Source organism: Diospyros lotus, chromosome 3 (genome assembly GCF_014633365.1).
Source record: "Diospyros lotus cultivar Yz01 chromosome 3, ASM1463336v1, whole genome shotgun sequence".
Lineage (NCBI taxonomy): Eukaryota > Viridiplantae > Streptophyta > Magnoliopsida > Ericales > Ebenaceae > Diospyros > Diospyros lotus.
Window position 1 is genome coordinate 27812837 of NC_068340.1, and position 13603 is coordinate 27826439.

The 13603-nt window shown below is 39.0% G+C and overlaps 1 protein-coding gene across 7 annotated transcripts in view; it reads left to right on the forward strand.

Moving 5' to 3' along the window:
- The window catches only part of LOC127796759 (magnesium transporter MRS2-11, chloroplastic), a 54060-nt gene extending 45502 nt beyond the window's left edge, over nucleotides 1–8558 (forward strand). For 2 of the 7 annotated variants that reach the window (XR_008022083.1, XR_008022079.1), the window contains 4 exons: nucleotides 7596–7639; nucleotides 7734–7844; nucleotides 7928–7991; nucleotides 8076–8558. Coding sequence is in view for 2 of the 7 variants with exons in the window: in XM_052329127.1 (XP_052185087.1) it covers nucleotides 7596–7639; nucleotides 7734–7829 (140 nt within the window). In the remaining 5 variants the exon portion in view is untranslated. Of the gene's footprint in view, nucleotides 1–7595; nucleotides 7640–7733; nucleotides 7845–7927; nucleotides 7992–8069 lie in introns of those variants that run through there. The other 5 variants (XR_008022081.1, XR_008022082.1, XR_008022080.1 and 2 more) reach the window with 4 other exon arrangements.
- The last annotated feature ends 5045 nt before the right edge of the window (nucleotides 8559–13603 follow it).

Below are 13603 nucleotides of genomic sequence, written 5' to 3' on the forward strand. Positions count from 1 at the left end.
ATCTGTCCTTCTTACTGGGGCTGACTATGATGAGTATCTCAAGTATAAGACTTCCCAATAAACCTTATCCACAGTTGCTTCTGTCGCCCACTCTGGTGATTCCACTACCTGTCTCGCTCAGTCATCCTCTTTGGGACCATGGGTTCTGGACTTAGGTGCTTCTAACCATATATCTGGTAATCCCCATTTGTTCTCTCATTTTACTAATTCTATTTCTTTACCTTATGTAACATTAGCCAATGGGTCCAAAGCGGTTGCTAAAGCTATTAGCACTGCCAAACCCTTACCTTCTCTGCCTTTAGATTCTGTCATTTATCTTCCTCATTGTCTCTTTAATCTTGTCTCTATTAGTAAACTTACACGTGCCTTAAATTGTTCTATCACCTTTGATGATCATTCCGTTACTATCCAGGATCGCGGTACGAGACAAATGATTGGTGTCGGATGTGAGTCGCAAGGTCTCTATCATCTCAACCTTCCTGCATCGCCTATTGCTTGCTCGGTGACTGAGTCTCCTACTCTTCTCCACAATCGTTTGGGACATCCTAGTTTGGCTAAGTTTCAGAAGATGATCCACAATTTATCTAGTTTGTCGTCTTTTCATTGTGAGTCTTGTCAACTTGGAAAACAGTCTCGCACTTCTTTTCCAAAGCGTGTCAATAATCGGGCTATGTCCCCGTTTGCTTTAGTTCATTCCGATGTCTAGGGTCCTAGTCAACTCGGTCTCCTCCTGGTGGAGATGTTGTTCTTGCGCCTTCTCCCACATCTCCTACTACTTCAGCGACTCCTGCTGCCTCACATCCTGCTCCAGTCTCTCCACCTGCCACGGTCTTGCCTTCTGAGGATATGCTTTCTATTGCCCTTTAGAAAGGTACCCGTTCTTCTCACAATCCTCACCCCATTTATAATTTTCTTAGCTATCACCGTCTCTCATCTCTTTTTTGTGCTTTTGTGTCTTCCTTATCCTCTGTTTCAGTACCTAAGACTATTAGTGAGGCACTTTCTGATCCGGGGTGGCGACAAGCAATGGTGGATGAGATGACTGCTTTGCATTCCAATGGTACTTGGGATTTGGTTTCTTTACCCCCAAGGAAATCTCTTGTCGGCTGTCGTTGGATCTATACTATCAAGGTGGGTCTTGATGGGCAGGTTGATCGCCTCAAGGCTCGTTTGGTTGCCAAATGGTATACTCAGGTTTATGGTCTTGATTATGGTGACACTTTTTCCCCTGTTGCTAAGATGTCCTATGTGCGTTTGTTTCTCTATAGCAGCTATGCGTCACTGGCCGTTGTATCAACTGAACATTAAGAATGCCTTCTTACATGGAGCAACCTCCTGGGTTTGTTGCTCAGGGGGAGTCTGGGCAGGTTTGTAAACTCCGTCGCTCACTATATGGGTTGAAGTAGTCTCCTCGAGTCTGGTTTGGTCGTTTCAGTGCTGTCATTCAAGACTTTGGTATGACTCATAGTGAGTCTGATCATTCGATTTTTTATAAACACACATCACAGGGTAGGTGTATATACTTGGTTGTTTATGTTGATGATATTGTTATTACCGGTGATAATCAGGATGGTATTATTCAGTTGAAGAAACATATTTTCCATCATTTTCAGACTAAGGACTTGGGGTTACTGAAATACTTTCTTGGCATAGAAGTTGCTCAGTTCAGTTCTGGTGTTGTTATCTCTCAACAGAAGTATGTCTTAGACATTTTGGAAGAAACTGGGATGCTTGATCGTAAACCTATAGATTCTCCTATAGACCCTAATGTAAAGCTCTTACCAGGATAGGGGGAGCCTCTTGTTGATCCTAGAAGATACTGCAAGCTAGTCGGAAAACTTAATTATCTCACTATCACTCACCTAGATATTTCTTTCTCAGTCAGTGTTGTCAGTCAGTTTTTACAGTCTCCTTGTGATAGCCACTGGAATGCGGTAGTTCGGATTCTCATGTATATTAAGGGAGCTCTAGGTATAGAACTATTGTATGAGGACAGAGGTCATACTCAAGTAGTCGGATATTCTGATGCTGATTGGGTTAGGTTCTCCTTCTGATACACAATCTACTTCAGGATATTGTGTTCTGGTTAGAGGAAACCTAGTATCTTGGAAAAGTAAGAAGCAGGAGGTTGTTGCTAGGTCGAGTGCCGAAACAGAATATCGTGCTATGACTTTGGCAACGTGTGAATTTATCTGGTTAAAACAATTGCTTCAGGAGCTCAAGTTTGGGGAGATATCACAGATGAGATTAATTTGCGACAATCAAGCTGCATTACATATTGCTTCCAATCCAGTCTTTCATGAGAGGACCAAACATATTGAGATAGATTGTCACTTCATTCGAGAGAAGATTTTATCTGGCTGTATTACCACAGATTTTGTCAATTCCAATGATCAGTTAGCAGATATCTTCACTAACTCTCTCAAGGTCCTCGAATTGAGTATATTTGTAGCAAGCTTGGCGCATATGATATATATGCTCCAACTTGAGGGGGAGTGTTGAGTTATATGGTTATAGTCTAGGGTTAATCCTATGATAGAGCCCATGGCCTATGGCCCATTGTATTTGTATATATATATAGGTGTATAGTCTATGAATTTAAATAAGTGATTTTATACATATTAAAAGCTAGGTTTACTTCCTAAGCTTCACAGTAACTTTTATTGATAATCATACTAGATTTTGTTGGGTTTACTTACTTGTCAAGAAATCAAACGTGTCTAGAATTTTTAAGGATTTCTTTCATATGATTGAAGCCCAATTTAACACAAAAATTTGTATTTTTTGATCATATAATGGAACATAATTTTTTAATGAATCTTTGGATTTTTTTTTTTTAAAGAAAAAGGAATTTTAGATCAATTTACTTGTTGTGAAACCCCCCAACAAAATGGCATTGTTGAACGCAAAAATAGACATTTACTCAAAGTAGCTAGGACTATTATGTTTTCCATGCACGTCCCCAAATACCTCTAGGACGATGCAATTTTAACTGTTTTCTATCTCATCAATCGAATGCCCCACTCGTATTCTAAACTTTGAAAGTCTTTTACATTCTTTAAAAACACTTTTCCCCATGTGCCAATTATATTCTGAGTTACCCTTAACGGTCTTTGGATGCACTTGCTTTGTTTATATTTTACAAATATTTCGCTCCAAATTGGATCCCACAGCTGAAAAGTGTGTTTTCTGAGCTATGCTCCAAATAAAAAAGTATACAAGTGCTTTAACCCTATGACCAAAAAAACTCATATAAGTATGGATGTCTTTTCTCAAGAATCAACAGTATTTTTCCAAAAATCATCTTCAAGGGGAGAATATTTTGGAAAAAGATAATTTTCTGAAACTTCATGTTGAAGACGATACTTTTCTAAAAATCCATGAACCTCTTCCAACCATGATTGACACTCCACTTCACTTTGTTAAACAATCTGAGGAAACAAATGTTCAAAACATTAAGGAACTAGATGTGTTTAGTTCACAAGTGCCTAGCATGATGGGGTTGGAGCCAGGGGGGAATTACCACAAGCGAATCAAAACAATCCAAAACCAGAGCTTCAATTTTATACGAGAAGGCAAACTCAGAAGAATACTATCAATCCAAACATTTCTCTAACAACTGAACAACATCTCTGAATGATGGTCTTTCTTTTTCTCAAGGTAACTCTAAACTTACTCCTTCGGATTCTTTCTCATTTGATTTGTCCGATCTTGATGTCCCTATTGCTACTAGAAAAGGAGTGAGATCTTGTACCAAACACCCTATTGCCAAATACTTGTCATTCCACAAACTATACAATCACCGTAAAGCCTTTCTTTCCAATATTTTTAACATGCATGTTCCAAGAACTATTTAGGATGCTCTAGGTGACCCAGATTGGAAGTTAGCGGTAAAGAAGGAGATGAATGCTTTTGAAAATAAAGGGACTTAGGAGATTGTGGAGCTACCGAGAGGCAAGACAACTGTAGATTGTAAGTAGGTCTTCACTGTAAAATGTAAGGTAGATGGGAGCATAGAAAGGTACAAGGTAAGACTTGTTGCCAAGAGGTTCACCCAAACATACGGCATTGACTATCCAGAGACCTTTGTTCCGGTGGCAAAGATAAACTATATTTGAGTCCTTTTCTCTCTTGTGGTGAATTTCGATTAGCCTCTACACCAACTCAATATAAAGAATACCTTCCTAAATGGCGATTTTGAGGAAGAAGTGTTTATGGACCTCCCACCTAGATTTGAGAAGAGCCTCAGTACCAACGAAGTATGCAGACTAAAAAAATCCTTGTATGGTCTAAAACAATCTCCAAGAGTATGGCTTGAAAGATTTGGAAAGACAATGAAGAGCTATGGTTATACTCAGAGCCAAGTCGACCACAAAATGTTCTTCAAGCACTCTAGAGATGGTAAGAGGGCTATTTTAATTGTAAATGTGGATAATATAATAATGATTAGTGATGATAGGGCAGAGATTGGAGAACTTAAGAGGAAACTAGTACATGAGTTTGAGATCAAGGATTTTGGACCCCTAAAGTACTTACTTGGGATGGAATTTGCAAGATCTAAGGAGGGAATTTTTATCAACCAACATAAGTATGTCCTAGATTTACTCAATGAAACAAGAATGCTTGGGTGTAAGATAGTCGAAACTCCCATCAAACCTAACTTGAAGCTACAACCTACCGAAGCCAAAGATGTGGTAGAATGGGAGAAATACCAAAAACTTGTGGGCAGACTCATCTATCTATCCCACACCCGACGTGATATAGCATTTGCAATAAGTATAGTAAGTCAATTTATGCACTCACCAGGCTCACAGCACTTTGAAGCCACCTACAGAATTCTAAGGTATCTAAAGGGAACACTCAGAAAAGGTTTGCTCTTCAAAAAATGAGGACACCTTCAAGTAGAGGCCTATACAGACATGGACTGGGCAAGTAATGTTACTAATAGAAGATCTACGTTGGGCTATTGCACCTTCGTGAGAGGTAATTTTGTCACTTAGAGGAGTAAGAAACAAAACGTGATGGCTAGAAGTAGTGCTAAAGCTAAATTTCATTTAGTAGCTCACAGTATTTGTGAGGTTATGTGGATAGAGAAGTTACTAGAAGACTAAAGGTCTCCACTTCCTTATCGGCCAAGGTTTATTGTGATAATAAAGCTGCAATTTCCATTGCCCACAATCTGGTACTCCATGACAGAATGAAGCATGTAGAGGTGAATAAGCACTTTATTAAGGAGAAAATTAACACTGGGATAATCTGTATGCCTTATATTCCAACAGTGGATCAAGTCGCCAATGTTCTTACAAAGGGGTTACTCAAAAATCAGTTTGAAAAATTAGTGAGCAGGCTTACCATGAAAGATATCTTTAAGCCAGCTTGAGGGGGCGTGTAGAAATGGGAAGGAGCTAATTTCCCCTTGATTAGTGGGATTTATCTCCAATTTATGTAATTGATATCCCAAATCACTTGACTGATAGAGCATATTGTATTTGTAGGAATATTATGTATATTCTTCCCCCTTTTTTTTTTGTTCTTTCCTATTACATTATACTCTTCCTCTATAAGAAAGAGAGGAATTAGTGTATTTTCCTGCTAAAAATCGTGGGACCGAGCGACGGGGGCCCCCGCAAGGGAGGACATCCCAAGAGGAATAAGTGTATTTCCCTACTGAAAATCATGGGACCGTGCGACAGGGCCCCCTGCAAGGGAGGACATCCCAAGAGGAATCAGTGTATTTGATATACAGAAAATAGAGAATTTATTTTTCTCCATATCCTTTAGTTTTGGGCCTTTAGTTTATATTACTACTTGAGACCATTGGAGATAGTTCCCGCCTGGAGGGCGATATGAATGGTGCATCCCTTGTAGCTCACTAATAGTGTTGGAATTTTAGAGACATTGGTAGCTATCAAGTTAACGAACAAAAGTTGAAAAAAAACATGAATGTGAAAGGTTGTAATCTCATTTTATTTATTCATATCATCATGCCTTTAAATAGGCAATACATGTCAATTGAATAACAAGAAAATAAGATTTATTGTTGGATTTAAATTTAAAAAACGAAATTATCTCAACCCACTAAATCAATAAACATAATTTTGATCCAATCAATCCACTAAATCAGTAAACAGATTTTTGACCCAATCAACCCACTAAATTAGCAATTTTGAATCAATATTCAACATTCCTCCTTGATTCAAAGTTGCAAAACTTCAACTTTGTATGGAGCACTTCTCTCCAAATTTCCTCCCAATTGTGAAGCACTTCTCTTCACTTCTTGATGCACTTCTCATCACAATCAATACTTCCTTCAAATGTTGAAAAAAAAAACAATTCAATTTCAAGGAGCACTTCTCTCCAAAAAATTCTTCTTGGTGCACTTCTCACCAACTAAAAGAACGTTTCCTCTTCGATTGTTGTAGTATTGTTGCCAAGCGAAGGTATCTCTCTTTCACTTTCGACCCACTGCCATAAACTGAGACCTCTCAAATGAGCTTTCATTTTGGTAGCCCATACTTGATAATTTTCTCCATAAAAAACTGGTAGTGAAAGAGATGATGTGTTGGTGGAAGCCATAGAAATAAAAAAGGCGTTGATGGGTTCTCTCTCACAGACCCCTTAAGATCATTGAATGCTCTGATACCACTGTTAGAATTTTAGAGACATTGGTAGCTATCAAGTTAACGAACAAAAGCTGAAAAAAAACATGAATGTGAAAGGTTGTAATCTCATTTTATTTATTCATATCATCATGCCTTTAAATAGGCAATACATGTCAATTGAATAACAAGAAAATAAGATTTATTGTTGGATTTAAATTTAAAAAACGAAATTATCTCAACCCACTAAATCAATAAACATAATTTTGATCCAATCAATCCACTAAATCAGTAAACAGATTTTTGACCCAATCAACCCACTAAATCAGCAATTTTGAATCAATATTCAACAAATAGGAATATTAGCAGGTGGTTGTTCAAACTGAACAACATCTACTACAGCCAATAGGAGTGGTTGTTTTGGAGATTTCTAACATAGTACAATAGTTGGTAGTTATATTAGGCAGTAAAGGCCCTAAAAGTGTAAAACAGTGAAGGCAACACTGTGGCGATGAAGGCAAACAGTAATCAAACAATGAAGGCAATGAGAAGAGTGAAACTAAGGCTCTGATACCATGTGAGAAATAGGAGAAATAAAACTGTATATTATCTTTTACATGTGTGGTACAGCCCTATTTATAGGGTTACTAATTTACACCATAGGAAAGATTACATTTGTGCTAAACTAGGAAAGATGGGCTGTACAGAAAAGGATGAAAGGTTGACTGCAGAAAATAGGAAAGTGTTCAAAAGGATAGGCTGATAATTACTCCTCAAAATTAGTCTCTAAACTAGGGATGATTTGGCCAATCAATCTCTTAAATTAAGGAATGATTCCAATCTTTCTGGCCTGGAATCAACAATATTTGATGATTTAATTTTCATGGACAATCCAAACTTATGAAAAAAAAAATTTAAAAAGAACTGGGGCAGGAGGTTGTAGAATGTCTGTGTTCGTGAGCCCAACTCAAGTTCCTGTTATTTTACTGGTTGCAGGTATATTTGGCATGAACTTGAAGTCCTATCTTGAAGAACATGTGGTATTTCCTGTTGGATCTCTCTATACTCTACCTTGCTTTGGTTGTATGTGGTGACAGTGACACTCTTGTATTATTTCTACCTTTTTTTGTGTAGTTTGCATTTTGGCTGACAACGGCAGGAATAATTGTTGGCTCCGTCGTGGCATTTTTTCTGATGTATTCATATCTCAGGGCAAGGAAAATTCTATAAGCTTCAGAACAAAGTGTAAGTTGCATCCATCTCCACTGACAGTACTTCCTTTTACTATGATTTTTAACTGAGCCATGGGATGATGTCATGTACTCCAGAATTAAGTTAGCAAGGATAACCACTGCCCATTTATTTCAAGGGTCCCTGACTCCTTGATATTAGGTAATTTCATGATATTGGACATACTTTTTTTTTTTTCTTTGTTTTTAAAAACTCAAAACCTAGTAATAATCTTATTAGTGACAGGTGTGGTGCCAGCAAGTTAGACAAACCTGTCGACTTGACAGTAGCCTCTCTCAAGTATTTACTGCTGTTTGATTGGGTGGACTATTGGTCAGATGCATACAAATAGAGCTTCATCATGTAGTTGGTATTTCATCATTTGCCTGAAGTTTGTACAACTTTGTAGTTCTGAGGAGACGAGCAAGGACGTTCAGACATGTTCATTCTTGCTGAATTGCTCCCCGTGGTGCCATTCCTGAAGAGGAGATCATAGCATGTCTTCCTTGAAGTGGTAGTTAGGTTTCTTACAATATAATTTTGCCTTTCTAATATATATTTTGATAGCGTAAGAAGAATATTTATATGCCGTTGTTGACCTTAAATAGTGGGTAAAGGCACTTGATATGTTGTTGTATAGAAGGATTTATAGGTATTAAGATTTCATGTATTTGAAAGATATATACAACCTCCTCAATATACACAAACTTAGAAAGTAGTCTTCATTTAGTTATGGTGCCATTTGTTCTTCTCTTATAAATATAGATAGATGGATTCTACTAAATGCATTTGATCATGTTTTAGTTTCAGCTTGTGATCATGTTTCTCTACCTTGACTTGCAACTAGAGTTTCACCTTGAAAGAGATGCAGGCTAGCCTTCTCATATCACGTGAACAATAATTTTAGGAATATGATAGCTTAACAGTCTTCTTGTGCATAATAAAAGTTTAGCCTATTTAGCCCAAAAAAGTAGGTTGAAGCTCAGTATAACTTTTAGTATATAATAGGCCACATTTAGCCTAAAACCTTCACGAATTTGACTCTTCACCATGACGCTGAATCCCCTGCTTTAAATGTCGCAAAATCTATGTTATGGTTTGTCAATATGGGTCTGTTATAGTGCATGGTGATCCACACAAGCTTTAGGAGCAAAGCTGTGGCATTGAAGAAAAGAAAAAAGAGAACTCCTTAATGGTTTGTCTTAGTTTTATGCTTCTTCTACTAGAGTTTTTAATCAGGTACCCATCAGGCTCTCGACAAGAATGCTTTTCCTTCGTTCTGCATCTCTACTTTTGGGGATTCAATTTGTGGTGACTTCCCCGGGAGCAGCTGGTATGGTAGTGTTCCAATTGTTCATCTGTTGTGGACGTCCAATAGGCGTGCCCCTGGATTGATAATCTCTCCTTTACAATGCACATAAATATCATCAACAATCAGGGATATAAAATAGAATCGTGCGAAATCCAGGAAGGATTTATAACGAATTTGGGAAGATCTTAAATTCCACCAATCGAGTAGGTTAAAGTTGTTAAGAGACGGCCTAATGAAGAGACTGACCTGTGAAAGTTTAGGAACTCTATACGCATTCATAAACTGGAAAGGATGTTGCAAGCTAGGGCTGCATGGCATAAAGTTGCCATCACTAGAAACAAGAGTTGTGTGCTGATTTATTTTAACTGGGTTTTGTGCATTTGGTAGTCTTTGAGAGGTAGGTAACCGTACATGAAATAAAGCTGAATGTTAATCCTCAAGCTATTAGCAAGCAGAGAATTTTGTTACCTGAAAAGAGACAACGCCCCCATCCAATAACAACAACATATCCAGCATTTATCCCATTATGTGGGGTCGGCTACATGAATTCTATATTTCCATGTATTTCTATCTTTTATCATATCTTCATTGAGATTCATACACTTCATATCAAACTTTAATGTCTTCTTCAAACTCTTCTTAGGTCTGCATGTACCTCTTTTTTTGATTAATTGTTCCATTTCATCAACTCTCCTCACATGAGCGTCTCTTGGTCTCCTTTTCATATGACCAAACCATCTTAATCTAGTCTCTCTCATCTTCTCCTCTATTGGCACTACTCCTATCTTATTACGAATAACTTCATTTCTAATTTTATCTTTTCTTGTATGACTGCACATCCATCTTAACATCCTCATCTCTGCTACACTCGTCTTTTGCTCATGTTGGTATTTGACTGCCTAACATTCTGAGCCGTACAACAAAACTGGTCTTATAGCTGTCCTGTAGAATTTTTCTTTCAATTTTAATGGGATTTTATCATCACATAACACCCCCGATGCATTTCTCCATTTTAGCCAACCTGCCTTAATTCTATGTGTGACATCCTCGTGAATTTCTCCATCTTTTTGAATCACTGATCCCAAATATCGAAAATGATCTTTTCTTTGTAAGATTTGGTCTTCCAATTTTATTATAACATCCTCCACTCTTGGATTCTTACTAAATTTACATTCCATATATTCTGTTTTCTTTCTACTTAATTTAAATCCCTTAGATTCTAAATTGTTTCTCCATAACTCAAGCTTAGTGTTCACTCATTCTTTTGTTTCATCCACCAACACTATGTCGTCTGCAAATAGCATACACCATGGCACATCTGTCTGAATATCTTTAGTGAGTTCATCCATTACTAAAGCAAATAAGTATGGACTTAGTGCAGAACCTTGATGCAATCCTATTGTAATTTTAAACAGTTCAGTATCCCCTCCACATGTTCTGACATTTGTCTCTGCACCATGATACATGTCCTTAAGGGCTTTTATATAGGCTATTCGGACTCATTTCTTCTCTAAAACCCTCCATAATACTTCTCTAGGGACCCTATCATAGGCATTTTCTAGATCTATAAACACCATATGTAGGTCCTTCTGATGATCTCGATACCTTTTCATTAGGCCTCAGTAGGTATATAGCTTCCATTGTTGACCTACCAGGTATGAAACCAAACTGATTTTCTGAGACCTATATTTCTTTTCTGAGCCTCTACTCTATTACTCTTTCCTAGAGTTTCATGGTATGACTCATTAACTTAATTCATCTGTAATTTTCACAGTTTTGAACATCTCATTTGTTCTTATACATAAGGACCAAAGTACTCTTCCTCCACTCATCTGGCATCTTTTTTTATTTAAGAATCGCGTTAAATAATTTCGTTAACCAGGAGATACCTTCTTCTCCCATGCATTTCCATGCTTCTATTGGTATATTATCCGATCCCACCGCCTTATGATTTTTTATCTTTTTTAATGCTTGCCTTATTTCATTTGGACTTATGCGTCGATAAAATGTATAGCTCACGTTCCCTTCGGAGTTACTAAGATGTCCCCCCATCCAAATGGTCGATAAATATATCTTTGTTCCAGATGATTTGGCAATGAATGTTTGGGACTGATGATATTAGACCGATCATCGAGGTCTATCTCGAACCAAGTACCTGCAAGGGTGGGGCTTTAATCTCCCGGAATGACTTCGACACTCAAGTCAGTAGAAGAAGATACTTGAAACAAAAAGTCACTTAGTAGTCAAATGCTCATATCTATAGAAGTTGACATCTATTTATAGATGGCATAAAGCTCACTTCAAAGAGATAAGATAACCTTTGAAAGGGGACATTGGAGAGAATCTCGGTTGATCGGGTCCCTCTCATTCAAATCAAATATAGGATTGAGATCCAAAAGACACGTGGTGCTTCCTGAGATAGACACGTGGCGGTACCAGGTTGATAGTCTTCGGGGATAGTAGAGTAAATTTGCCCTTAATAAAATATCTCCTCACCACTTGCCCCCCCCCCCCAACTCCTTGAGTTGTGTAGGTGAGGAGCTCGAACAACTGAATGAGTAGTCATCCAAGCTTTCATGTTCTCTTGCAAAAAATAGAGCTAGCTATCTCAAATAATGGGCTCGCTTTCTAGCTCAATATCCCCTAACATTTCTCATGCTTCTCAAAAAACTCTATAAAAGGAGATGGATATGGTCCCCTCCTTCTAAGCATTTTTGGAGTGGAGGCATTCTTGGAGTAAAGTGAGAGGTAAGACAGCTCTAATCTTTTTTTTTTTTGCCTAAACCAGAGGTCTCAGCCTTGTTGGTTGCGGCCGTGGGCTGAGGCCGCGCGTCTCGGCCCCGCTGGCCAAGGTGGTCGCGCCTGGCTGGGGCTGAGGCGCTCGACAGCCCCCGGGTTAGCTAAGGTCGCGCGCCTCGGCCCCTGGGGGACTGGCTAACCCTTTTTTTTTTTTTTTTTGAGATCTCTTGACCCCTACTTCTAATTGGTTTGTCTTTATGTGCAGGCTTCTCATAGGGTACGAGAGACTCCGGACAACATCTTCGAGTTCAACGGGGGACGGACCGGCTCCTTCCTTAAGCATTCTTCCCTGCATTTTTCCCTTTGTCTCTGGAATTCTTCTAATTAGCCGGTATTCCCTTGCCTCATTTCTCTTATTTTTTGTGGTTTTTCGTTGTCTCTCTTTCCCATGTCTCGTTGTTTTAGTAAGTCGGTCCTCATGACCTCCTTTAGTAACTCGAACGGGAATAGCTCAGACTCTTCTAACTCCTCTAGCTCTTTCTCTTCTCAATCTGACATGCGAATAGGACACGTCGAGACTTCACGGCCCCATCCTCATGCCTTCTCTTTTGATAACGGCATTGACATAGAGCTAGAGGTCGATTTTAGCGGTCTCCCTAATGACCAAACCTATGCTTATTCTACCTTGTCCGAGGACGAGGTCTCCGAACTCGTCCAAAAATATCATCTCCTCGTCAAGGGCTTTTGGTACGTCGCACATTCTAATCTTAGAGCCCATCAATCCATTCCTGGTGGTTTAGCGATCTATGAGGCCTTTCTTGAAGCCGGGTGACGATTTCCTTTCGAAGATAACCTAACTGAGATCTTTCGTCTCGTAGGGTTATGCTCCTCTCAACTAGTGTCCAATGGGTGGAGGAGCTTAATCGTTTTCGTTATATGTTGTCGGGAAAACAGTATCGTCCTTGAGGCTGAGCTCTTCTTAAAACTATTTCACCTTGTATATGTTGACAAGTCCGAATTTCGCTATTCCTTCATGGCATACCCTAGTTGTAAGTTCCTCGTAGATATCTCGTCTTCTTTGAAAGGTTGGAAAAACTTATTTTTCTTCATAGGTTCTTCCTTCGTTTCTATGGGTGTGCCCTCTGCTTGGCGTCGGTCTCCCTTTACAAGTTTTCCACACGAAATGTCCTCATTAGAGATGAGGGATACTGAGCTTTTGATGGGTCTAGAGCACGTCAGCACCGCCAGATTAATTAATAAGCAAACTCTATTTCTTAGGAGTGTGTGTCGATACCCATGCCCAACAGTCGACATTCTTTAGGTTGATTTTTTCAATCCTCTTGTTCTGTTTCATGTCTCTAATTTATGTGTGTTTTATCATCCTAACACTCATATTATTTTGTCATTTTTTTAGCCAAGATGATTGACAACACAGAGTTATGGGGAACTGATAAGCAAGCCGCTAAAGTGGCTAAACGAGCCTGGAAGAATGCTAAGAGGCATACCAAAGACTCTCGTCTCCCATATCGACACAAAAAATTGAAGGCCTCTGGGTCCCGCATTGCCACGCCTTTGCCCAGACCCAAGGCAGGGGGCTCTCAAGGCACCGAGCACATTTCTGACATGATCCAGGAGGAGGAGGCATCCATCCCCGCCCAGGCTCTTTACCGGCCAAACTAGAATGTCCATGAGTTAGACCACAGTAGTGAGGCTTGGGTGGCGA